The sequence below is a fragment of the Fusarium sambucinum genome, chromosome II, assembly GCF_050947815.1.
Source record: "Fusarium sambucinum isolate potato_lamoka chromosome II, whole genome shotgun sequence".
Taxonomy (NCBI): domain Eukaryota; kingdom Fungi; phylum Ascomycota; class Sordariomycetes; order Hypocreales; family Nectriaceae; genus Fusarium; species Fusarium sambucinum.
In genome coordinates this window covers 2,042,219-2,067,315 of record NC_139293.1, presented here as the reverse complement: position 1 = coordinate 2,067,315, position 25,097 = coordinate 2,042,219, and the positions used below count along the sequence as shown (strand labels likewise).

The window sequence follows — 25,097 nt, the reverse complement described above, 5'->3', positions numbered from 1 at the left end:
TATCTTGAAGCCCGGAGGTCAACGTTTCCAGATTAGTTCATCACTGCAGGGAACATCATCATATTATGGATACACCCTATCTATGAGGCTGGTAGAGAGATACAGGATCATAGAGCTGAACTCTTTGCTGGTCACGTTGGAGATCTTAACCATGTTATCTGATTGGGCCGCATCTCCCCAGACATGGTAATCGGGAAGCCAACATCACAGATATCGCAAGTTCCTTCGCGTGAAAGCAGATAGTAAACCTCTTTAGGACAAAGCTGCATAGTCCTTTGCTTAGGACTCACTCCTTCTCGGCGGTGTACTCGGGTTTTCTTCCTAGTGACAAGATCTCGCAGTCAGACAGAAACGGTGACAGTGTTGCATCTTATTTCTTTTTCTTGAGCAAGAGACAATATATTCTATACTCGAAAACTTGCAACTCGAAACAGTCGGGGAATTCTTTCGGGGTTCAAGGGTCTATTCTGCCTTGGAAAATCCACAGGTGCTGGGTCAACGGTGCGTGCTTTGTGGATCGCCTAGGTACGGTTCATTCGTGCCGAGTTTGATGAGGATCTGGGAAGCGAATCACCACTCTCTTCGCCGGCACTCTTCCAGTTGGAGTAGCCCCGGTATTTGGCGACGATAGTACATATCTAATCAAACATCTAGCTGTGCGCTATGACGGAAACTTGTACTATGTACAATGAATTAGGAGCTGAGCTGATAGTTAGCATCAGTGCTTCGAAGCAGTGCCGGTCTATCCGCTTTAGGTTTATATGTTTTATATTGAGATCAGCCGCAATGTGTTGGACCAGAAGATCTTTTCTAGTACGTACTGAGGCATTGACTTACATGTCTGTATTTGGATCTTCAATATTCGGGTTGTGGGCAAATGACCAGAATGTCACTTTCATACGGTAGGGTTAGTCGGTTGTTTTAGGTCAGGTGTAGACGTTTTTATTGAAACTCTATCTCGAGATTTAATGCATTTTCGGAACCAGCTTCTACATTAAGTTAGAGCCGTAATTGTTTGAGATGAATTACGAAACGATGTCATCCAGAAAAGTTAATTACAAATTTACAAACATGAGCTTGGCCATGTTTGATATTTTGTTTATTAGCAGACACACAGTCAGGTTGTCACCTGAAACTATCGATGGAATGTAATGATTTTTACGAAATCTGTGTATATACGAAATGCAGGGAACTTCCATTTCAGACTGTATATCCGATCGATGAAGGTGGTCGAGGTCAACTGGTTATTGGCTGACCATGGGCCTTGTAACGGTTTGGGTCCGAGCGAATTATTAGGCTGTCGCTAATGTCTCTCCATCACGTTTTTTTCTCTTACCCCTGACAGCTGCACCCTTGACGGCGGGCAAAGTGCTGTAAGTTGGGTACTGTACGTACTGAAATGTCATGCAGTGGCGTCAACCTCACCCTTGAACCTCCCTCTTTCATGTGCCCACCTGCCTATTGTGTATATTTATACTGTAAGAGTGAATCCATGGCGTTGAATAGTTTTCAGGTGAACATGTGAAGACGAGATGAAATGAATAAAGAAAAGGATTGGGGAACAGAGATAGAAAGAGGGGTACTGATCAACAGTTAAGATCATCAAAAAACCATCCAAGAAAAGACAAGAATTTTTCCCATGTTAATTAATAGCTCTGTTAAGATGTGACAGCTGTCAAGCCGACATCCAATAATGTCTCTTGACTATTTCTGTCGGTCCGTTTTTACTAAACAGCTTTTGTGAGATGACAGTCGTTTCTGGTCTCTTGTTGGTTACAGGCCCCGGCTCTGCGCCATGAGCATCCGCCTTTGATCGATCAATGATAATCGAAGTACCCTAGGGCTGCAACCTCGGCTCCTCTGCGGGGCCCAGCAGGTTAACTTGGCCTCTAGCATATCGTTAAAGCTCCGCCCGGAAGCTAGACCTCGTCAGTAAAGTACGTCCGGTAGAGTCATCAAGTCCTTGTCCATGTCAGAAATCGGTGGGCTTGCCCCCCCGACAAGGCACTCTCCCGTACTCCCGGGCCCCCAATCAATCCTCGCCTGCAACTGCTAGAAGAAAATCCCTTTCGTTCTAGACTAGGGGGTACCCTTGTACCACATACCATGGGCGGCCTTCCTCAACCTTTCAGCGCTTCCACATCCCCGTGTAAGCCATCACCCAGGAACCCGCCGTCACGCGATGTGGTAATAATGCAACTTAGACTAAGAAGCAGGGTTCTGTTACGGCTAAGTTCTTTTCAATCTTCAACTTGCCTCTTACGGCTTCATTTGCGTGGAGGCGGGTCAAGGCTTGAAGCCAACCACGGGGAGACCAAGAGAGAACCACTCTTTTCATGCAATGCAGACAAGAGATACATACATACTTATAATGATGATCCTCCTGTGTCTCATCCACCTCTGCTTGCGGGTCTCTCTCTCTGTTTCTTGATCTTTGACAGTTGAGTTACCTCAGCCATATACAACAGCAGTAGTAGTAAGTAAACGTCACTACCTGCTGAATAAACGACATCATGCGCAATCCACCTCCAGAGGTAATGGCTACATGGCCAAAGCCAAACCATGTCGACCCAGAGCATCGCGGGCCTGCACTGCTCATAGTCGAGATCAGCATCATGTCCGTCGCCATCCTCACCCTTATGGCCCGTCTCTACGTCCGAATATTCAAAGTCAATAAACATGGCCTCGACGACTGGCTTATGCTGGCCGCCATGGTAAGGCGTCTCCTACCTCGGCTTCATGTGTCAATGTCGATCACAATGCTGACGGATTCTAGATTTTCGGCATTGGAGTCACTATCTGCGTGATTCTCGCAGCCCAGCTGTACGGCTGGAACATCCACGTTTGGGATCTCACAAAGGAGCAGGCCGAAACAGGCCGAAAGGTCTCGCTTGCTGCCCAGACACTATTCCTGTTTTCGTCAGGATTGGCAAAGAACTCGATTCTTGTTTCGTATCTGCGTATTGCCCCTGCTCACTCATGGCTTCGACGTTTGACCTATGTCTCAATTGTTATTGTCACCACACTCATCTTTGCCTTTCTGATCGTACTATGGACGCAATGCACGTAAGTTCATACATATGCACATTCGTACAGCCTCGAGACTCTTGTATTAATCTGATATAGACCTACCTCTGCCTACTGGGCTTTGACAGGAGGTGACAGCTGCCATCCAGAAGGCCCTGGTGTACTGTAAGTATACCAGCATTATTTTTTCGGACTTGACTAATGAATTCATGTATAGGAGTCAAGCAATCACAACAGTTCTCACCGATCTTCTCGTCTGCGCTCTGCCCTTACAGACCCTATTTCAACTCAAACTCCCTCTGTCACAACGCATCGCCCTCATCGTCGTCTTCTCACTAGGTTTGGTTGTTGTCTTTGCGGCCTCCATGCGCGCATATTACACTCATTGGGTCACCGACGAAACGTACGATGTTACTTGGGAGGGGTTTCACCTTTGGATCTGGACCGCTGTCGAAGCGAATCTGGGAGTTATCTGTGGAAGCGTTCCGGCCCTCCGACCCTTGTTCAGAAACATGTTTCGATCAAAGTCCAGCAGTTACTACAATAACACCCAGTCGAACGTTTATCCCCCTGGCACCGCCCCTGGAGTTGTCACCGTTATCACCAGCCCTAAGAAAAATTCTCGAAATTGGAGCAACAGTCTGCAAAGAGGATCGAAAGGAGTGAGATTGGAAGATGATGACATTGATGTTGAGGGAGGCTATAACAATGCGCCACGACAGAAGAGCACGGATAGCGGACTGTCGTCCCTCGAGATGGACACATGGCCTCAAAGACCACAGCCCAAGTCCTGGCCTTTAAACTGACGAGGCAATGAATTTTGGCATGGATTGGCGTTAATGGTACTCGGGCGAGAGTTTATCACGATTTCAAAAAAGAATATTACGAGTTACGGTCTCTACAAAAAGAGAAGATATTTGCATAGAATAATGCTTTATTAGCATGATAATGACATGATGTAAACAAATCAATCATCCCATTTTCGTATTGTAACGGAAAATTATTTTATATTGCAAAAAATGACTTATATATGTCCTGGTATGTAAATTGCCCAACATGGCTTGTTTCGAGGACGAGTCATTTTACTCGTGAATGTTGTGAGACATTGAACAGTGACAGATCGGGACACAGACTCAAATGTGAATAGAGTTGACATGTTTGTCGATGTTTGATTCCTTCGAGGTGGACCATTCAGCCGGGACACGCTAGGACGAAGGAAGGATGAGGTTCCCGCTCTGCCGCATCCATCGTTGTTAATCACCCGGACGCTACTCTGCCAGCCAGCGCTTTTTTAGTCTTGTTCAAGAGGATAGTCATTCAAATACTGCGGCGAACCAAAGGGTGTGTCGTGTTTTGGTCGTAAAAGGTAACACCAGTGATAAATGTCCGGATCAGTCGGTGATAGTTTTGGGGTGAGAATTTTGGCGAGCACTTCAACGTCGAACGGTAAATCATCAAGGTTGAACCGGTACTCTGAGAAGCTTAATGACACCCAAGTCCCACCATCTGCAAGACAACCTCTGACACCAGCAACCATGCGGCGCAGTGCCGTTACGCCGCCACAGCAGATGGCGTCGACGGTACTTTTATCAACGACAAGATCAAACTTTTCGCTCAGGTTCAGCTGAGTGGCGTCCTGAACATCGTAACGCATTTGGACATCTCCAAAAGCCTTCTTTTCGAGATCGCGACCTCGATCAATGGCGAGTGGTTCGTAGTCGACGTTCAAAACATGACGGAAACCCCGGGCGCGGAAGTGATTCTGAAGGTCGCTTGTACCGAAGCCGATATGGAGGATACGGGCCGTGTCCGGATCAAGCCGGTCAAGAGCGGGCTCGATTATTGAAGTGAACTCGGCTGACGGGAGGAGCCATTCAAAGGCCTCTTCGGACGCGAAGCGCTTGTGCCAGTAACTCTGCTTTTCGAAATCAGCCGCCATGATGGTATCAAGAGCGCTGTGTGTCGTATGAAAGGTTGGCGAGGAAGGGATGGGTGGGATCTGTGGTGCGGAAGCCATCGTCCTTTAATACGGCGTGTTCTGTTTTTTTTTAGTGTCTACTAAGGTATTGTATCATGGCATGAGAACGCGATTTTTTGCGCAAATCCTGGCTGTTGGTTTGGTATCTGGGCCCACAGAACTGGGATAGTTGGCGATGATGAATGGGGCGGTCTGAAGGAGGATTCTGTGGTTTCGTCATGTTTCTCTGTTGTTGTGATAAGTGTAGACGAGAGGTAAGTTGTGAAGCAATGGGTAGACAAATGCCCGCGTATTCAGCTCTTGCCATGATAACCATTGTTGGCCACAATAGAGCATCTGTAGAAGAGCGGGCTCAATAGCAAGCAAGACCATCTCAGGTAAACGGGCACTCGCACGGACAGTTCGCCAAACGGAGTGTTGAGTAAAAGAGTGCAGGTTGTTTGTGTATGACAAGGTCAATCACGAACAAACAACTTGATGTGATAAAATGTGCCTGATGCTCAGGAACAATATCACCAAATTGAGCGACATATTGTTAGCCTGAAGGGTCCAGCCTTATATCACTAGTGGGAATAAAAGGCAGAGCAACTGCCGGTTTTCGTTCAAAAATATTCCAATCAATAACAAGGTTTTTATATGCCGGCTTTAATCGATTCTGATCATCCTCTTTCGAGCCAAAGCTGGTGAGCGTTGAAGAAGGCAATGACGTAGGCGCTAAGTTTTAGTATGTATGGTGATTTACAGGGGAAAGTGGCCCCAGTTAGAGGGTAACAGAAAACTCGTCTGCCGAGTCGTGAGCAAAAGAAATAACTGGAACAGATACGCGTACTCTTGAGTGTGGGCTGTATCGTTTAATATGTCATCTGTTTGACCTTGATAAATTCTTTTGGCCGTAACAACCCCGTCCCTATTAATATCACCCAATAAAGTCTCACCCAGCCACATTTTATAGCGAGGCGCTGGTCGTTGTTTCAGCTCCGCCTCGGAATGCCGCGTCAACTTCCAGGAATTGGACTTGAGCCAAGACAATTCTAGAGGAGGCTGCTTACGAGGCGTCTAAAATGCCAATGCCGTGGACAATGGAAGATCAAGATTTTTAAATAAACAAATACCAAGATTCACACTTTTCAACCCAACACCCTCGTTCTCTCTTTCCTTTTCGCATAATCGTACCTCAAGTCACTTCTTTCCTTTGTTGGCTTGGTAACCCTGATAAACAGTCACTTCTACAACACCAAGTCAGGCTCTGAACGATAAACCTAATTCGAGAGCAAAACAACACACCATGGCGCCTGCTCTACACTCAGATACGTACGGCGCTGCTGTTGAATACGCAGCAAAAAGAAGCATCAATGCTTTAACAACACGCGATCTCCAGAATCCAAACCACACACAGCAAGTCACTTTGGGTATCATTGGTGTCTATGTCGTTGTTATTGCTATTCTATGGAACGTTCCTTATATCCGCATGGTCCTCTGGCCTTTCAAGGTATGCCACACGAAAAGAAAAGGAATGTACCAGGTACTGACTGTTTGTAGATGTTGGTCATTGCCTTTCACGAGTTTGGTCACGCCATCACCGTTCTTCTCACTGGAGGCCGCGTCAAGTCTATCAGTCTTGATCCCAACGAAGGCGGCGTAACTCACCACATTGGTGGCGCAAACGCTATTGTTCTACCAGCTGGCTATCTAGGCTCCTCCATCATCGGCGCCCTGCTCATCTTTTGCGGCTTTAATATCGTCGCCAGTAAAGTAGCCAGCATTGTTCTTGGCGTCTGCTTCCTCCTGACTCTCTGGTGGGGAAAGCGTGATTGGCTCACCATCCTCACTGTTCTCTTGGCTGTTGGACTCCTCATCGCTTGCTGGTTCATCAAGCATGCCGAGGCGCTACGTTTTGTCGTTCTCTTCATTGGCGTTATGTCTTCGCTCTACAGCATTTGGGACATTTGCGATGATCTGATCTTTCGGAAAGTCAATGAATCTGACGCCAGTGTATTTGCAAAGCGATATGGTGGCTCCTCTCAGTGCTGGGGTGTCATCTGGTCTATTATCTCGATTCTTTTCATGGCTGCTAGTATTGTCGCTGGGTTGGCAGTGTTCACGCAGTCATTTGAGCAACAAGAGAAGGACTCGCAAAAGTTCATTCCTACCTAGGTTGATCATTCTTGTTTAGGAGGACGACGGGGCTATTTTGTTTGTTGATTTCGTATACCCATTGAAGCGCGTGGAACGGGTAGATTTGTCCTTTGTACATATTAATAATAACGCCCCGTCATGACACTGACAGCGGTTAGGAGGCTAGGGTGTTTGTGTTTGACAGGCCGTCGGCCGACTGTTTATATTTGATACCTTACGAAGGTGGCTTCCTAGGGGGGAATCCAGGGTTGACTACTAAGCTCTAAAGCAAAAACAAACAACTCAATACGGACAACATTTGACCAAACAGTAATCCGGAGGAGGACAACCGAACCGCTTTTGCAGACAGCCGGCCCTTTCGTCCCTGATGTAGACCAAACAGACGTCTTGTGCTACCAATGTGACAAGTTCCAAGTTAAACACTAGCCTCCTGAAACAAAAACGACAAAGACAAAGTGGCAAACATCATATATGCCACCATTTCTGGTAGTATAATAACAGAAAGGATAGACCATGGGAGCTTTCATCATTCTTTCCACTTTGCTCTAGATCAGCTTCGTTGTTTGATACTCTTGACCTTACCTCATCTTCAATTTGACAGCATGGCTCACATCAAAACCTGTGGTTCCGTGTCAATCGGTCGCCCAAACCCACAAGAAGACTTCACACACGAACCTGCAGTCATAAGTCTTGCCGGAGAGTATTACTTCTTCGGTGGTCCCAAAAGAAGCTATGGGTAAGTATACAGCCGCGAACACCTTGGCTCAGAGCTGATCTTTGTCTACTAGACGGGTGCATGAGGATGCCTCCAATCCCACGACCATTGATTTTGATCATGAGTATGGAGGTAGAAGCTCTGAATACCTTATCCTTGGCCCAAACAAGCGATTCTTTCGATGTTCTCGTTCGTGGACGGGAAGAATTGCCGCTAGGAGTAAATTTTGCAGTGTACATATGCTTCCAAGATACTGACAGAAGTCACAGACACTGGTGACTTCGAGGACTATGAAGAGATTGCCGACCTCTTCCATATTCATGATGTTGAACGCCCGCCATTCCTCTATCTTGGCCCCAACAAGACCTTCTACACTCGCGTAGCAGATGGCACTGAGAAATGGAATCTATCCCCCGAGATTATCTGTAACGGTCTTCAGGTTACTCCTCAAGCGACAGTATCTGGAGTGAGATGCCTGTGGCTCGGTGTCGGCGGCGCATGGGTTGCCCAATATGGAGACGATCGCTTCCGTTTTGACCTCAAGGGCCAGTATGCGAGCCTTGGAGCCACCTTACGAAGAAAGCAGGAGGAGGAAGTTGTTATCGCTGCAATGGCTTTGAATGTCACTGATGGAAACTCATATGCGTGTGTTTTTGAGGATGGGTCTGTAATTTACGAGGCTGGGCCAGCCGCGTTTGATGGCAAGGAATTTGAACGTTGGTGCGATAATAACTTCGACTTCCCTCAGAAGGTAAATTCCTATTGATGTTTTCGAGTTTGGCTGCAGTTTCCAAACCGACTGGGGAAAAGAGCAGGCGACAAACTTAATCTAGATTTCCTCCATGTCGTATTATCGAGGCGCTCATGTACAGTAACACCGCCATATGGTACAGGATATGAGTATAGCGATCTATGGATATTCCAATGGATCGATACAACTTTGGCGCTTATGCTGTCAGCAATAAGGTCTTTCTCTATCACTTAGGTTTCATCAAGTAGTAAGCTCTTAGAGCCAAGCTTATAAGCCCAACCTCAAGATAAGAGTTTAAACCAATTCTTTGGGATTGATGATATCACTTTCCTCAGCGCTACTGTCTTACCACAGGCTAAGATTACGCTCAGGCAGCATACAGTAAGCTGACGGGCATGGCAAAAGAAAGATTGATGATCAAATTCGCCAGTATATAATAATACCATTCCGAATCGAGATGAACATTGAGATTATGCTCCTATAATAAACCAACCTCAGAATAATGGCCTCTACAAAGACTCTATTCCAGCTCACCTCCCAACCAACATGGTTCGAGAACATCGCTATCAAGTCCGACGGAACTATTGTCACAACTCGTCTTGATGTTCCCGAGATTTGGGCTGTTGATCCAGAGACATCCTCTGGAATCCAAGTTTTGCGTATCCCTTTCCCTGACGAGATCGCCAATCAAGCACTCACTGGTATCTGCTCCCTCAAACCCGATGTCTTTGCCGTCGGTGCGGGCTCCTTCGACTTGCTCGGGGGCGCGATATCCAAGCCTGGGTCGTGGAGTATCTGGCTTGCAGACCTCACGACGGAACAGCCCCAGGTGAAAAAGGTTGCAGATATGCCTGTGATCGGCATGATCAACGGCATCGCGGCATGGGATGAGAGTACTGTCCTAGTCACAGACTGTCTCGACGGCAAAGTATACAACCTTGACGTTGAGACGAGGTCATTCAGTGTTGTGTTGGAAGACGAGACAATGACAATCCCAGCCGATGCTCCCTTCCAAGTTGGTATCAACGGGATCAAGGTTCATCGAACTTCAGAGCAAACTTACATCTATTACACAACAACATCCCGCTTTTCCGTGTATCGTGTACCCGTCACGCAGCAATTGCAGGCCGCAGGTCCCGCGGAGACACTGGCGTCAGGGGTTGTTGGCGACGATTTTGCTGTGACCGGCGACGGAACCGTTTACTTGTGCACCAACATATCCAACACAGTTGTACAGATCCCGGCGGCTGGCGGAGTGACAAGAAAGGTAGCCGGTGATGAAAAGACTCTAGAACTTGCGGGCGCAACAGCGTGTGTGTTTAGTGAGGACGAGAAAGTGATGTACGTTGCTACATCGGGAGCCAATGTGATGCCCGTGGATGGGCAGACAGAGCCAGCAAAGATCGTACAGGTCAGCCTACACTAGTATTCTGTTTGGTGATTTTTTTGCAAGTAGACAACAAGGCCAAGATATTGATGTGTCTCTGGATAAAAATTCTCATCTGAGTAATAGTAGCCCTGAAGTGAGCCAATCTATCTTATTCCCATGCCTAACGGCGAAAATGCCCCAACGCCAGGTTCTTCCCATTATCAAATCGACAAAGTCTTGTTTCCGTAATGTGAACATTAATGGCCAGAGTCCCTTGGTACCTAGCGCATCCGTGGGCTCTACCATCGCCCACGGCGTCCACGGCCTCCAAATCCGCCTCGGCCACCACCACCTCCGGACATATTTTGGTCATATCCAAAACCGCCTTGGTTACCACCAAAACCGCCACCAAAATTGCCCCCTTGGCCGCCCTGTGCGCCTTGACCGCCGGCTCCTCCAGCGTTTTGCATGCCGGAGAACATGGCGTTCATCTGACTGGGGTCCATTTGGCTTGGATCCATGCCCGAGGCCATCATCTGCTGCATCATCTGCTGCATCTCGGGAGGCATACCATCCATGCCGCCAGACATACCCGCTTGCTGACCTCCAGAGTTACCGCCGCCTGGCATACCCATGCCGCCCATCATCATCATGTTGAAGTCTTCCATCATCTTCTTGTTGTTCTGTGCGAAGACGTCGGCTCCGAACTCGCCTCTAACAGTCTCTTGCTTGGAGGCGTAGAGTGCCCATGTGAATTCGTCGAAGCCGTAGTTGAAATAGTCACTGATATCTGTACCGGGTTTTCGCCATGGCTTGTCACTGTCTGGAAGATCTTGATATGGTCGTGTTAGTCTTCGATCGCAAGTGCTCTGTCAAGTTCTACTGACCTTCATCAATGTTGACTTGGGTGATAGGTTTTCCTGTACCAGGATGAATAGGGTTCACGTTCACGTCGATCGTCGATTTCGAAGCCGCAGCCGAAGTCTTGTCAGCGCTTGGTGCAGCTACGTTGAGTGAAGACCGCGATTCTGATTCCTTCCTAATTGGTGCTGGCTGTGCAGGCATATCATTTGAAGCCGTTCTTTGAGGAATATTTCGGATGTCGCTATATTTAGACTGTCTAGCAGAGAAAAGACTCGTTAGCACTCTGTGGTTCATCGGCGCATTCAGGAATCGCGTACTGCGGAGGAGCTGGTTTCGTGCCGTCTTTGCGCTCTGTGATAATATCGATATCCTACAATTTGGTGTCAGTTGGCATGGTCGAGTCGTGTCGCGAATTTCTTACAGAGTCATCATCGTCGTCGTCATCTTCGTCCATGGCCGCGCCTTCATCCTCTTCTTCGCCTTCCTCTAAGTCGTCTGCTTTGGGCTTGTTATCCTCGACAGGTGCGCTCTCGAGCTTAGGCTCTTCGGGCTGGTAGAGATCATCATCCTCGTCGATATCCATGTTGGCGATTGTGATGAATAGTAATTGGGTCGCGTGGAATTTGAATTGAGCTTGAAATTGTAATTATTAAAAATTGGATGTGATGTACAAAGACGTCAAGCTCGAGCTCTAACAATCCAATAGCTTATTCGGCGCCGACATTTCTCCGGACAGCTGCTGTACCGAGTAGATTGTGCTGTAGCTGCTCAGCGACGCTCACCGAGACTGACCGATAGCCTAATTGGCCCAAGCGCAGAGTTTCTCCAACTTGGAGACTTTTTAATCGTGTCGCGCCGTGTCAAAACACGGTCAAGCTGCAGGAATTTGACTTTAAAGCCACTGTCGCATTCCATCCAAGTGCTGTAATTTTTTGTCTTGAGTATGTCATTGATCCGATCAGCAAGCGGCCCTGCTGGTGGTTTAAGCATCAACACCGGTGCTGCTAACGCCTTGTAAGCTCCACACCCGACTCTAACAAAACAATCAATCATTCATCACCAATAATACCCACTCAACTTTCTGCTTTACTTTCTTCGGCGCGAGCTTTGTCAACCTACCTACCTCGTCGAAATCCTCCCTCTTGCTAACCGGCGCATCGTCAACAGCGGCAATACCGCCTCCAAGCCATCAGCTGCTGGAAGTCTCTTTGGTTCATCTACCTCTGCCACTCCTTCCACCACTACTACCACAACAGCGCAACCAGCAGCAGTAGGCAACATGTCTCTCTTCGGCGCCGCCGCGCAAAAGACGGGGACTGGTCTTTTTGGTCAATCGACAACACAAAGTGCACCTGCGCCTGCGACTGGCGGTCTCTTCGGAAATGCTGGCGCAACAAACACCCAGCCGACACAGAGTACTGGCACTGGACTCTTTGGCAACACAGCCGCAAATAACACCCAAGGTCAGCAACCAACCGGCGCGCTGATACAAGGAGCTCACTGGGGAATAGGAAACACTCAACCGACGACCGGTACTGGACTCTTTGGTCAATCAACTCAGCAAACCCAAACTCAGCAGCAACCTCAACAAACAGGCACGGGTCTCTTTGGGCAATCCGCAGCAACAAACCCTCAAACTAACACAGGAACTGGTCTTTTCGGTCAAGCTCAAGCAAAGCCCGCTATCACGGGAACTGGTTTCTTGTAAAACACCCCAAATTCTTTGTGTTGACGCCGCTAACTTTCTACAGTGGCCAAGCTCAGCCTCAACCTCAACAGCAGAACAACACATTAGGCCAATCCACGAACCAAGTCTCAGCCGTTCAGATCAACTACGACAGTATCCGCCCGCGCAGTCGATTCGACGATCTTGCTAAGCCCGTACAAGATGAGATTGCGCTTCTAGACAAGGGTATCCAACGAGTTATCAAGATGCGAGACGAGATTGGTGAATTCATGCCTCAGCATGAGAGAGACATCGATCAGCTTGGTCTCGACGTTAAGTTTGTCGAGTCCAAGTTCCGTACCGTTCAAGTCGCTCTCAACAACGATATCCAGACTGTCAAGGCCCTTCAGGATCAAACCCGAAAGAACGCCGCCGACGCTCGACTATGCTTCCGAGGTGCCGATAACCTCAAGCTACCTACGCACTACCACCAGACTGGTCTCTTCGCTAGCCAAGCACCTGCCGCCGATACTAACGGCTCCGGTGCTGCGTCAACACATGCCGATGCCCAGGATCTGATCACCTACTTTAACCGCATCTGCGACGATATCGAAAAATACAAGGCACGTCTTGATGAGTACCGTGGAGATATTGAGAGAGATATGCCTGGAGTTGAGAACGGTCTTTACGAACAGATTCGGGCTCTGCGCGATCGTAGCGCTGGCAGCGTAGTTGTGCAGGATCAGCTGAACGAGGTGTTATTGGCGCTAAGAGACACAGGAAGTGCCATTGTTGCGCAGGCTGGACAGATTGCTGATACCCGAGAACGGTTGTCACGTCTTCAGGCTGGCATCGTGGATAGTGGAGTTTATGCCATGGGTATGAATGCTTAGATTACTAAGGCATGATTGGCAAAGAGGGGGCAAGTCAGGGACGTCAAATGGCTATATCAGCATGTTGGACATCACGAGAGTCCGTTCTTGTGTAGAGGGCAGGTTTTCATAGAGGCATCACTTGGATGGATCAGGGAGGTTCTGGTGTTGACAACTGTAGCAGGAGACTTTAGTGAGGTTTACTTCACGACATGTATGAATACCACTCGGAAAACCAGCAACACCATTGAAGATTGGAGAAGTAAGAGCAGGGATACTTTTTATCATAATAAGCACAAAACATAGCACAATATTGTGGCCATTGGCCGTTAGTTAGGCTTCATCGCAGTCAAGGATTTGTGCACTGAGGTTTGCCAAATATCCTATAAAGTTCATTATCTTGCCTCGCGACCACAAGATCGCGGGCTTGGGTATCAAAGCAGTGCTGAGCCGTGATGTATATACAAGTAATCGCTGTTTCCCTTCTAACTCCCTTTTTTGATAATCCTTGGGGTTTCTCGACAAACTAATACTAGAAGGTCCCTTCTCCATCGCCATCATCTCCATAATCATCGCCGAATTCGTCGCCATTTTCAAAGTAGTTTTCGGCATCGTAGTCTCCCGCGTCTTCATCATCGTAAACTTCATCCTGCTCTTCCTCTTCACCCTCCTCGTCTTCAAGGTCGCCCGCCTCGTCGCCATCTTCATCCTTAAGAGCCTGCAGACGTTCAAGGAGGTTTCGGCCCTGCATCTCATCTTCAACATCACCTGCCATTCCGAAAGCTTCCTCTGCACTCGGCAGCGCGTTAACACTCGAGAGCTCAAGCTTTCGGCGCTTGTAGCCCCCGGGCACGGCGGCGCTCTTGTTGGCTACAGCATCGATGGTATCGTATAGTTCGCGGGGGAAAAGCTCGCGGCAAACTGGGCGATTGGACCAATCCGGAAGAGCGCGCTCCTCGCGGGCGAACTTGTGAGAGTAGGTGGGTACAGCAGTGAAGGGATCTACGGAAGCCTTGCTCTTAGTTCCAAAGACAGCATTCTTCTGTGCCTGCCCATAGTGTTTCCTAGGTGCTGTCGGGTCATTGAGAGCTGTACGTTTGGATGTGTATAGAGGAGAGGCATGGATCTGGTGCCTTAGAAGGAGGAGATGTTGTACGGCGGATTTCTCGTGCGAGGATAGCTCTCGGGGGGTTGGGACGAGGTATGGCTGTTTGCTGTGTTAGCGATGTGTCCTACCCCAAGCTGTAAGGTCTTGGGCTCTGATATAGAGCACAAAGACACAGGACAAGAACATACGGGGAATAACTCAGAGGGTCGCGCATCAGGCTCATCACCTGTATCCCACGGCACATTAGGTCTTCCACCTCTTCCGCCGCCGCGTCCACCACGGCCACCACCTCGACCTCCTCGAGACATTGAGATGCGCGCTCTGACCGGGAGTATTCCCGATCGGTTGTTGATGAACTGGCGCGTAGGTTGAAGGTTGGGTTAAGCCTGATTGTAACTGTAGAGTAAATGTCACTATTCGCGATCGAGGTTTGACACAGAATGATTTTTTGCGGGGTGTAGTTTAGATTCTGAATGCGCCTACGAGAAAAAAGGATCCAGCGGAATTGGCTCCGTCATGACGATGCCCCGCTAACCAGGCACTTTCTCTCTTAGACGGGACAGCTTCAAAGACTGCATGAGATACTGAGGGGGGTTTATTGATGATATAAAAACATGATGTCAATCGACGAATAAATTTATATATACAAATATTTAGTGTAGTGTACTTGGCGTGAGTCACTTCTTTTTCGTTTGCTTGGATCAAATATGCATCTTCTAAACCTATGAACTTCAGGCTTCTTCCACTACGTACCCCTCCATAACTTGCAGCTTACATCCACCATCTACAACTCATACACTGGACTAGTACTGACAATCAATCAACCCTCTTCATCTCTTTTGGGTCATTAGATACTACTCGTATTATAATTGAAATGTCCGGTCGAGTTGTGCCTCAGCAAGGCGAGAATGCTCCTGTCAGTGGACTGGGAGAATTGCACGCCCATCTCGCCGAGCTTCATCAACCTGGTAACGAACAAGCATCGCTAAACCACAAGCTCTTCGACGATGTCGAGCTTCAACTCACACGCAAGTCACACTCACTTTAACTATTTAATAGAGATGCTGACCTTATACAGCTTCGAACATTCCCATCATCCAGCCAACTCTTCTTCCTCCGTTGATGTCTCTTCTCAAAACCACAACCCAAGATCCGGCCGTGGTCTTCTCCCTCACCACCAAACTTCTGTCACCTCTCTCATTCACGCAATGCCTCTCTCTGGGCGGCGCCGAATCCCTTATCGAGGCTCTCAAGTCGCCCCTTGCAGGCGCGAACCTCCTCGCTCTCAACATCATCCAGAAAGCCGCCAGCAATCCCAGAGAAGTTGACACTCTAGCCGCTCAGCCTGAAGTTGTCGAGGAGCTACTTCGCACATGGTTGAGTTCCCCAGATGCGGATGTCGGGGGCCGCTCTACGAGAGTCTTGGGCAGTCTTCTCGAGACAGATTGTGATGTTATGCCTGAGACCCAGCCAGCTACGACGAACGGTGTTAACGGTGCCAGCTCTTCGGAAACAGAGCTCGTGAAGCGACATATCCCGGGGCATGCTAGCCTTTGGCGCTTGGTTATTTGGGATCGACATTACCTCGACATTATTGTCTCCCTCTGCCGTCCTGCAACCATCGACCGACAGGCAACTTTTGCACAAGATCGCCTGCTGAGAGTCATTCCTCGTCTTACCGCTCTCCATCCTCGCGCCATGGCCATATCTCCATTTGCGGATCTGTTCCCTCTACCCGATTACGCTGATGAATCTATCGGACATGGAATACTACAGTGGGCAGCGCTGAACATGGTTGATACCAGTGACATTCTCATGCACCAGACTCTTATTGTCTTCTTTGAGTCGTTTGCGAGTATCATGCGGATTGCAGGCGACTCATCCGACAAAGACGCCATTGTGCGCAATGTGGTGAAGACGGCTATTTCACGAGATCAGGAACTAAAGCAGTCTTTGGAGACACTTCCCAACCGTACAGTGCAGGAGGAAGCGGAACCCTTGGCCAAGTACATTAGCCGAATACTAGAATAGGGGTCGTAAACACTTGAAGCACAAAGGATCCGAAACATTAATAAAGTTGCTTTACTGACTTGCTGCTCCAACTCTTATGTCCCTAGCCAGTGGGAGTCCACAACTTCAAGTTCTGTAGTCTTTTCTGCGGGAAGATCCAGATTTAGGGTGCGAAAGCGTGAGTCCTGGACGATTGAGAAACGAGCACAAGACGATGGTTCGTGAAAGGCATAAACTTGTATATATTGACACATCTCAACCCAACCCATAACACATGTCCACGGGCCACTATCGCTCCATGCGATAACCTGGAGTATCTAAAACAGCGTCACGAACATCAACATTCTCAATGATTCCATCCAACGCCCTGATTCTCTTCACCGTCAACAACCGCGGAGGAAGTCCATCCTATAGCATTCGCCTCGCGTCTGCCTCTCGATCGCCCATCGGTTCAGCCGTCATACGGCTAGCCACGCTGTCTTGCCGTTGTCTAACATGTGTCATTCCTGCAATACCCAGTCCCAACTCTCCAACTCGTCGCAACACTATCAAGAGCGAGGCGCGCAAGTCTGGTGTAAGATCTTTTGTCAGAAGCTCGACTGCAAGGGGATAAAAGTCGGGGATATGCTTCTTGAAAGCATCCTCAGGGAAAGTAGTGTAACCCTCCAGAACATCGACGACGACAGGGCGCCATGCGACGATATTTCGGTGTTGGCTTTCTTCTTCTAGAGTGGTATAACCGTAGACGATATCCTTGCACAGAGGTACCAGCGCAGCCTCGACATCAGGCCGGCTCGACAATCGTTCAGGTGCGTCGTCAGCAAACATACGGAAAAGGATGGAGATGTAGGTCGCAGCGGAGCCACTCTCCTGCTTCAGGAGGTTAGGCGGCTGCTTCATGAAGCCCTCACGCCATAGCCTCATACGCAGTTCCTTGTCCTCGTTGAATTTACGAGCAAACACGAACGACCGTTTGAGTAGTGACATGAGACGCAAGAGCTCCTGAGAGGGAATGTGTGCGTAGACAGTGTCATTGCTGAAGAGTTCGTTGACTGTTTCAATCATCAATAGCTGCAAAACGCAACGAGAGATAATTCGGTTGAAGAATCGTCGTCGAGCTGCCGTAACTACAACAGGCTGTTGCTGGAGATTCGACGATGGTTTAAATTCCTCAAGCGTGACATGAGGGCCGTCTCCGGTCGGTGTCCGAAGGTCATCATCATCAGCTGGAGGAACAACACTGTCATCATCATCCAATTGTGGGTTATTGATCTTCAAAGACTTCTCGTCAACGGGTGTAGCATCTGTTGAGCCTGCAGAGAACTCAAGACCATTGGGAGGGGGTGATATTGAGGCAGTGTTGTTGATCGCAGTTGCTGAGAAAAGCTGGTATGCAGTAGTTCGCTCAAATAATTCGCAGAAAGCGCCAACAAGCTTATTCCAATGTTCTGGCTGGAACTTGGTAACATTCTTGAGGATCAATTGCTGCAAGCAGTTGCTGCCGATTCGCGAAATGGTATCGTTTTCTTGGCAGATGCAAAGCGCCAAGAGCTCCAAGAATCTGTCCAGCATGTACTCCAAGGCGTCGAAATAATGCGTGAAGAGCGTGATCATATTTCGCAGCGCTTGGATCATAGTGGTTGATAGCCACACTGACAACTCCTCGTGATTGAGAACGTTGCTCATCTCTGGCCGAGACCTCAAAACCATAAAGATGGGGTACAGTTGTTGACGCCATAGAATGTCCCAAAACTCGGCTGGGAAGCTACCTCCATACCTCAACAGGGTTTCGAAGAAATACTCGAGTGCATTTGATCGTACTTCCAGATCTTCACCTGTCATGAGAACATCATGGAAAGCAAAGAGAACGGGGAACCAGTAGCCTTCCTCGACCGAAGTGTTTGATCGTGATTTTTTCTCAGAAGTTTGTGTTGCGCCATCAGGGGGTGGAATATTGTTGTACTTTTGCGACAAGGGACATTCAGGCGTCTTGAGCATAGTAGGAATCAGAGACTTGAGTAGCTCCAAAGCTGCCAGGCTCTTCTTCTGGAACTTGAGGTTCTTGGAGAACTCTGTCAAGCATACAATCAAGTCAGTGAATGCGCCCTGAGAAATCACCACTCCGAACTTGGTCTTGTACACTTGGTTGACGTTTTCGTAAGCCAGGTTAACAATGCTTTCGTGAGGTTCGCGGGCAGCGACTGTGAAAACACCAAACATAGTCCTCCAGCCAGATCGGATGTTATCGCCACGGGCCTGGATCATTTGTATCAGACATCGAAGAACCATATCTTTGACAGTAACGTTATGTGTGTTCGCGAGCACATGCTCGAAAGGTTTTAGGAAGTCCTTCTGAAACTTGAAACCAGCCAATTCCTCGATCTCCATAAATCGCATTGACAGTTGGCGCAGCGAATCAAGCGCAAAGAACACAATGTTCATGTTGTTGTGACATCCAACTCGGTTGAAGTGTTCGCCAAAGACCTCCCAGATGTTGCTCCACTCAAACCTAACACGGTTCATGTTGTAGTAACTGATCTCGACAATTTTCTGCAAACTGTAGGTACGAGGCATATCGTTGGATCCAGACACCTTGATCTCGTCCCAGCTGACTTCTGTCAGTGCCCGAGCAAAGTAAACCATAGATTCACCAGTCAGGTTTGCGGTATTAGTGAAAATGCGGTCAACGCTACGAATCACATCATCGGATCGACTCTCTAGAGCAATCTCGGTAGAGAAGCCCTTTGATGAAGTTCCTGCTCTGGCCCTTGCCGGCCTCTTGGATGATGAGCGGGAGTCGGTACTTTCCGACCTTTGCGGGGGCAGGAAACGGGCTTTCGATACATCAGGCACAGCACTCTCGTCAACACCGCCCGAGATGAGTTGAAGTCGGTCAAGTTGACTGATGCACATCAATACGTCTTTCCATGACTCACGGAGAACGTTACCCTCGGTCTGTCCCAACTCAAGCACGACCTTGAGAGCTTCAATGTTCTTGGCCAACATCTCTTGAGGGTTGTTTAGGTTGGTTGTGTTCTTCAAAGCCGACATGAATGCCTCCCTGGGTGTAGACATATCAAACAGACAAGCGATTTGTGTGGCCAACTTCATACCCTCGAGACAAAGCTTGTTCACCTCGAGATTGTGAGACTTCTGGATCTGACTGGACAGGGTGGAAAAGATCGACATCCAAGTAACGCTGAACATGGGGCTGACATGCTTGAAGGAAGTTGCAAGAATGTACTTTGTGCCAGCTTTGCGTCTTTGGCTCTTGAAGAGGTCCTTGAATAATTGTTCAGAGCGCAGAGCAATCTCTTCGGACTGTTGCATGTAGGCTTCGCGCTGTAGATCACGGCCCACGTTGGAGAGGGCCTGTCCAAGGCCAGCAGCAATGCCAGTCGATTGAGCGGGTGCATTGCCAGCTGCAGCTGCCGCATCTCGTTCACTCTTGAGAACGATCTCGTGAGCTGCGATTTCATCATAGATGCCGAGAAGGTAATCATCAGGCAAATCGGCGTTATCGTTAATACCACGATTGTTCTTGATGAACTCTTCCTTGCTCATGCGTTTGGCGATCTTGACACTGTGTAAATCAGTGTTAAGTAGAATGACCGAATAAGCTAGGACGTATGCAGTGTCGGCATTGGCGAATGCATTGGGGTTTCCAAGAACATAACGCTCAGCGAATTTAAGCATAAATCGATCGATCTTTTGAGCTTCACCAGGCAGGCGGAAAGACTGAAGAAATTGGCGCAACGAGTCGACAAATCTCCGCTTGGCGAACTCCATGGTGTCGACAAATGCGTGCATAATGTCGATGTACTTCTGCTCTCCTTCACCCAAGTACTCTCCAATTTGAGCCTTGTCGAGCTTGTCCTCCCTCAACAAGAACTCGGCGATGTCCTTGGGGCTATCACTTGGAATGAAACCATCGCGTATGAGCATCTGGATACCCTTCTTCGGTTTGAAGTTGAATTGGTTAATTCCCTTCATCAAGGCCGTCTTTCTCATTTTCTCTTTCTCCAGCTGATCCGGGTCGTCTTCCAGAATAGGGGTCGATGGAGGGAGAGGAGTTTCCACACGAGAAACGCTATCGTTAACGCTAGGGTCAATCGATGGCCGAATGTCGAGAGAGCCCTTGATGTCCTGGTTTTCAGGGCGCGCAGGCTCGGCATCACCTCGTATCGGTGCCGACCAGTTGACCATGGATCGCAACGTCTCAACCAACGCTTCAATGGACAATCGTTTGATAGCATATTCCTTGGGGTAGTCGGGCTCAGAATCTTGATGGGGAGCAATGTGGGCTACTGTCAGAGGGGGCGGAAGGGTTGTCTTGAGTTGCCATTCGCTCGCAGGGGTGGTCTTTAACCGTATTTCTTCGTACACTTGCTCGTTAATTGTTGTAATAGTGAGCGGGGTTGTCGAGAACTTGGACAAATCCTCGATGATTGTTTGGTAGATATTATCGACAGTCTGATCGCAGTCGTAATTAAGGTAGATTTCAACCAGGGCCTTGGGGTCGGCGCATAACCGGTTGAGGATTGTTATAAACTGAACTTTTTGCGACAGTGGCGCCGTTCTCCGTGCAAGAAGAGCCAAGTAAATTTCATTCAAGAAGACCTCAATCTCTTTCTGCAAATAATGTCAGTAGTTAATCATCTATACTCCAAAAGTCGACTTACCTTGAAATCAGCACGCATGTACTTGACCATCAACCAAAAGATTTCGCTGCTCACGTTGAAAATCCGGTCAACTGAGCTAGCGCCATTACGAGTAATACTTAGACAAAGATAAAACTTGATCGCCTGCAGAAAACTCGTAGGCTCGCCGCTTTTTGAATTCTTGATCGTACAAAAGGGAGAAGTAAAAACAGCAATGTTATTGTTTAGAAGGGTGTGAATAAGGTGAAGAGAAATGAGCTTGGAGCGCATTGGCTGACCGCGGACGTCATACAGCTGGTCGGGTGGCAGGACCTTGGTCGAAAGGTTACAGAAAGATCGAAAGACGAGGTAGGCATCCCGGATATAAACCTCATCCTCTGCGTCCAGCACATCGCCGTCCTCTGCAGGGCCGGAATCTTGACCCGCCTGGTCGGACGCTGGTGTGCCAGTCTCCTTTCGTTCAGGCTTGAGCCTTGTGACCATGGTTGGTCCATCGCCCAGATTCGAGTCGTCGAAGCTCTTGCGATGCTCAAGATCTTTCAGTGTGAGCTTTGCGCCACTCTCGGCAGGTTCGGTCGAGGAGTCTGCAGCCTCGGAGGGCTCAGCTGGCGACTCATCACGGTCGCCACTGTCGTTGGCGCCATTGGCCGATTCGGCGTGGTCAAAGGTAACGTTGCTGGAGCCATTCTTGAGATGTTCCAAGTTGAGGCGGGCCTCCTTCATGTGCAGTCTCGTCTTGACTCGCTCAAAAACAGTACCAACCATCTGGGTCAAGGTGCCCTGAGCAACCTGCTGGTTGGCTGTACTCCGCGACAGCAAAAAGACATTGTATACTTGTCGCACTGCCTTGAGGAGGCCAGCACCGTGGACGACGATCTTGTCATTGAGAACGGCTGCAAGCAAAGACTTGACGATTTGAAGTTGGATCTCAACAGCAGTCGTTTCGCCTTGGAAACAGTTACAGATAGTGTCGATGGCTCGCTCGATCAGGGGAGGGACAGGCTCGGCACCCTCTTCGGTCCCTTCGGAAGGGTTACTTGGCACGGAGAAGTATGAATAGGAAATGAGCTTCCCGATACAATCGAGTGCGGTTGTAGTGAGTTGTACATTCGTAGAGCGCGATGCTAGTTGCAGAGGAGCGAAAACAATCTCGGGGTCGGGAAGCTGGTCCTGTTCTTTGATGGCATCGAGGGCCTTGGTGGTGGTCTCCTCCAGCTGCTTGTTGCGCTGCGCATCCTTGGAGGCGGCAATGGCCTCAAGTGAGGAGACTACAAATTTGAGGGAGCTCATGGGGGAGCGCAGAAAAGGCCAGTGGCCATTCGGTAGGGAAGAATAATCGAGAGGATCGAGGTCGAAGGAGGGAGGTTGTGAGATTTACGTCGTTTCCGCAGGGCAATTAAAGAAAGGAGACGTGGATGCGGGAGAGGGAGCTAGAGCTCACCTATGCGCTGTAAGTTTAAAACTCTCGGCGCTGCACGCAGACCAAGCTCTAGGCATAAAAAATAGACTCACAAATACGCTGAATATCTAAGCTGGTCACAAGCCAGCAGAAAAGAAGGAGAGAAGAAAAATAGCCTGCGTCTTAGTGATGTTGTCGTCAGCTTTCAGAAAGCTACCTAGTATACACTATTTAGCCCAGGTACAATCAATACCAGGGATACAAAGTCGAAATGGACAGCATTACCAGTGGAGGCCCCAGTTTCCAATAGTGAGCTCTGACTGCGGGACCCCTTAGCCCCAGATTGCCTCGTAAGCTGCCAATTAGGGGCCGAGAAGGGGAATAGTGTCCTCTGAGTGAGATACCTACCGATACCTGCCGACAGTAACATTTTACAGAAATCGAGGTTTTGATAGGGAATAAAATTGTATATTTCATCATTCACCAGCCACAAGAGGCTCAATACCACTTACCCGATAACAAGAGATGAAATTATCGAGTCAGTTCATGGCTTTTCAGTCCAGGTCTTTGATGGTTCATTTTTTACACCCTCAAGTTTCATAGGAAACTTTCCAACATTTCAGATGCTTGTCCCCAATTAGGCACCATGTCAAGCGACACAGAAACGGCTTTACGTCGATCCAAGATACTCGATCTGGCAAAGAGCCATTCGACGCTTCTTATCGCCAGTGTTCATGAGATCCAGAAATTTATATCAAGTCTAGAAGCAAAGTCGAAACCTGTATCCTCATCTGGACTACCGACTTTCCTAAAAGCCTTACAGCGAGAGAACTGCGCATTATGCAAACTCATCGAGGAATTTTCATCAGACCCAAACTATGACACTCAACGGCTCATGGTCCGAGAACGAAAGCTTGATGCCAGTGTCACATTCGCAATTCAAAGCATTGCCCAATGGAACCGACTCAAGAAAAGCCATGGCTTTGTTGCCATCAACCAATCGTTCCAAGGCTCAACAAAAGATGCACGGAGGCAAGAAATTGAGAGACGACAGCTTTCAGGGAAAGACAAACACAACATGCATCGTCTGCTAAAAGAGCAGGGCCGTGTTGAAGTCGATGTCGTTGAAGGAGGGCGAGAATGGATCACCGTCAAGGCCATCTCTCACGACCGACTTGCTCGTCAGATGAACGACTGTGGCTGGGGATGGGGTGAACATGAACTTGGTGATCAGGTTGATCGAGATGAGTGGGAAGACACACCGTTGGCAAAATATGTCCAACGACTAGTGACAGCTGCGAGAATGAACCGTCACGAATATCGGTTTCCTCGAATACACCTTATTCTTGCTAGTCTGAGTCGAGGCGAAGAAGAACTGGACATTCTCCTCCATCAACTTAAACATATCGATCCTCTTGTCGAAGTCATAATCGAAGACCAAGACAGCGATTTTGTCACTGCCCCTAGTCCACCGCTCGATATAGCCATTGAGAACCTCATTGGTGATGAACTGGCATCACTTACATCCACAATCAATCTTGATCACACTATCCTCATCGACCTAATCTCGGATTTGACACATCTAGATCTTGAACCACAACCGTGGCAGTCACGGACAACACGCGCTCAGATAAATGAAGAAAATGCGCACCAAGGTGGACTCATGGCTCGTGTGTTATATCCAGTCTTGGCAGGTCGTAAGCTCGTATGCACACGGGAGGCTGCAGATCATTTTCATGATGTTTTGCGAACCGTTGGAACCGAGTCTGAGCGCGAACGCGGGAGGTTGTTGATCCCATGGAGTGGTACTGGGACACAAGAATTGTCCTCTGACCTCATTCGCGAGCGGTTTCAGAAACTCACTGTTCACCCGCTACCCTCCAATGTTCAGATTCCCGTGTCCGTCATCGACGAGCTGTGGGATATGGACGCTATATCGGCTGCTATAGCCAAGGGCGTGCTTCCCCAGGTGGCCCAATATGTGGCGTTGAGTAGTGGCTTTAAGAGCTCCAAGCTGTCTATCTTTATGTACGGTTGGGCCGCGGAATTAACAACATTGACGAGTAATAAGGAAGTCCGAGGACAAATACGGACTTGGCTCGAGGCAAATCGTAAGAACGACGAAGAAATGGGACCCCAAATATGGCGTCTAGAAGTTACAAGGAACCTCTTGGCAAAGGCAGCAGAGCCAAGGGTGGGATGGCAAGAAGGAGATGGCGCCGATGCTGATGCTGACGAAGCTGATGATGAATGACATATTGTGTAAGTAAAAGCGTAAATAAAATTATCATGAGAAGAGCCTAGGATATTGGAAAGTCTGGTTGTTGGAGTGCAACACAAGATTCATGGGTTGGTCTGTTTGACTTCAGAGAAGACTCTTGGGTTGTTTGTCGTTATAACCCAAAACTCGAATGTTAAAGTTTACTGTAAGTACCCTTAGGCGTTGCATTGTTGACTCTGGGGTCTTGAAATGTCGAGGTATCCTGAGTTGCTGATATCGATCTGATAAATGTTCGAGTAAAAAGGGTAATAGGATAGGGT

The 25,097-nt window shown here is 48.5% G+C and overlaps 11 protein-coding genes across 11 annotated transcripts; 7 read left to right on the top strand and 4 right to left on the bottom strand.

Moving 5' to 3' along the window:
- Nucleotides 1-2,513: 2,513 nt before the first annotated feature.
- Nucleotides 2,514-3,833, top strand: FSST1_007478 (uncharacterized protein; the record flags this gene model as incomplete). Its single annotated transcript, XM_083224266.1, has 4 exons — nt 2,514-2,714; nt 2,777-3,066; nt 3,127-3,192; nt 3,245-3,833. The coding sequence occupies 4 exons, from the start codon at nt 2,514-2,516 to the stop codon at nt 3,831-3,833; spliced, it is 1,146 nt and encodes a 381-aa protein (XP_083083439.1).
- A 485-nt stretch (nt 3,834-4,318) lies between these two features.
- FSST1_007477 (S-adenosyl-L-methionine-dependent methyltransferase) lies at nt 4,319-5,044 on the bottom strand (the record flags this gene model as incomplete). Its single annotated transcript, XM_083224265.1, has 1 exon — nt 4,319-5,044. One exon carries the CDS (start codon nt 5,042-5,044, stop codon nt 4,319-4,321), a length of 726 nt encoding a protein of 241 aa, XP_083083438.1.
- A 1,246-nt stretch (nt 5,045-6,290) lies between these two features.
- FSST1_007476 (peptidase M50B-like-domain-containing protein) lies at nt 6,291-7,159 on the top strand (the record flags this gene model as incomplete). The annotated part of the gene is made up of 2 exons (XM_083224264.1): nt 6,291-6,494; nt 6,545-7,159. The coding sequence occupies 2 exons, from the start codon at nt 6,291-6,293 to the stop codon at nt 7,157-7,159; spliced, it is 819 nt and encodes a 272-aa protein (XP_083083437.1).
- Nucleotides 7,160-7,743: 584 nt separating this feature from the next.
- On the top strand, nt 7,744-8,622 carry FSST1_007475 (uncharacterized protein; the record flags this gene model as incomplete). Its single annotated transcript, XM_083224263.1, has 3 exons — nt 7,744-7,877; nt 7,930-8,075; nt 8,126-8,622. The coding sequence occupies 3 exons, from the start codon at nt 7,744-7,746 to the stop codon at nt 8,620-8,622; spliced, it is 777 nt and encodes a 258-aa protein (XP_083083436.1).
- Nucleotides 8,623-9,109: 487 nt separating this feature from the next.
- On the top strand, nt 9,110-10,033 carry FSST1_007474 (uncharacterized protein; the record flags this gene model as incomplete). Its single annotated transcript, XM_083224262.1, has 1 exon — nt 9,110-10,033. The coding sequence occupies one exon, from the start codon at nt 9,110-9,112 to the stop codon at nt 10,031-10,033; it is 924 nt and encodes a 307-aa protein (XP_083083435.1).
- Nucleotides 10,034-10,275: 242 nt separating this feature from the next.
- FSST1_007473 (cleavage polyadenylation factor subunit FIP1) lies at nt 10,276-11,423 on the bottom strand (the record flags this gene model as incomplete). Its single annotated transcript, XM_083224261.1, has 4 exons — nt 10,276-10,808; nt 10,864-11,096; nt 11,158-11,210; nt 11,262-11,423. 4 exons carry the CDS (start codon nt 11,421-11,423, stop codon nt 10,276-10,278), a joined length of 981 nt encoding a protein of 326 aa, XP_083083434.1.
- A 360-nt stretch (nt 11,424-11,783) lies between these two features.
- FSST1_007472 (nucleoporin FG repeat-containing protein) lies at nt 11,784-13,399 on the top strand (the record flags this gene model as incomplete). Its single annotated transcript, XM_083224259.1, has 3 exons — nt 11,784-11,854; nt 12,008-12,544; nt 12,592-13,399. 3 exons carry the CDS (start codon nt 11,784-11,786, stop codon nt 13,397-13,399), a joined length of 1,416 nt encoding a protein of 471 aa, XP_083083433.1.
- A 511-nt stretch (nt 13,400-13,910) lies between these two features.
- Nucleotides 13,911-14,794, bottom strand: FSST1_007471 (DNA-directed RNA polymerase III subunit C31; the record flags this gene model as incomplete). Its single annotated transcript, XM_083224258.1, has 2 exons — nt 13,911-14,585; nt 14,675-14,794. 2 exons carry the CDS (start codon nt 14,792-14,794, stop codon nt 13,911-13,913), a joined length of 795 nt encoding a protein of 264 aa, XP_083083432.1.
- A 566-nt stretch (nt 14,795-15,360) lies between these two features.
- FSST1_007470 (uncharacterized protein) lies at nt 15,361-16,517 on the top strand (the record flags this gene model as incomplete). Its single annotated transcript, XM_083224257.1, has 2 exons — nt 15,361-15,514; nt 15,565-16,517. The coding sequence occupies 2 exons, from the start codon at nt 15,361-15,363 to the stop codon at nt 16,515-16,517; spliced, it is 1,107 nt and encodes a 368-aa protein (XP_083083431.1).
- A 387-nt stretch (nt 16,518-16,904) lies between these two features.
- FSST1_007469 (Arf family guanine nucleotide exchange factor SEC7) lies at nt 16,905-22,447 on the bottom strand (the record flags this gene model as incomplete). Its single annotated transcript, XM_083224256.1, has 2 exons — nt 16,905-21,128; nt 21,179-22,447. The coding sequence occupies 2 exons, from the start codon at nt 22,445-22,447 to the stop codon at nt 16,905-16,907; spliced, it is 5,493 nt and encodes a 1,830-aa protein (XP_083083430.1).
- Nucleotides 22,448-23,202: 755 nt separating this feature from the next.
- On the top strand, nt 23,203-24,810 carry FSST1_007468 (uncharacterized protein; the record flags this gene model as incomplete). The annotated part of the gene is made up of 1 exon (XM_083224255.1): nt 23,203-24,810. The coding sequence occupies one exon, from the start codon at nt 23,203-23,205 to the stop codon at nt 24,808-24,810; it is 1,608 nt and encodes a 535-aa protein (XP_083083429.1).
- Nucleotides 24,811-25,097: the final 287 nt, after the last annotated feature.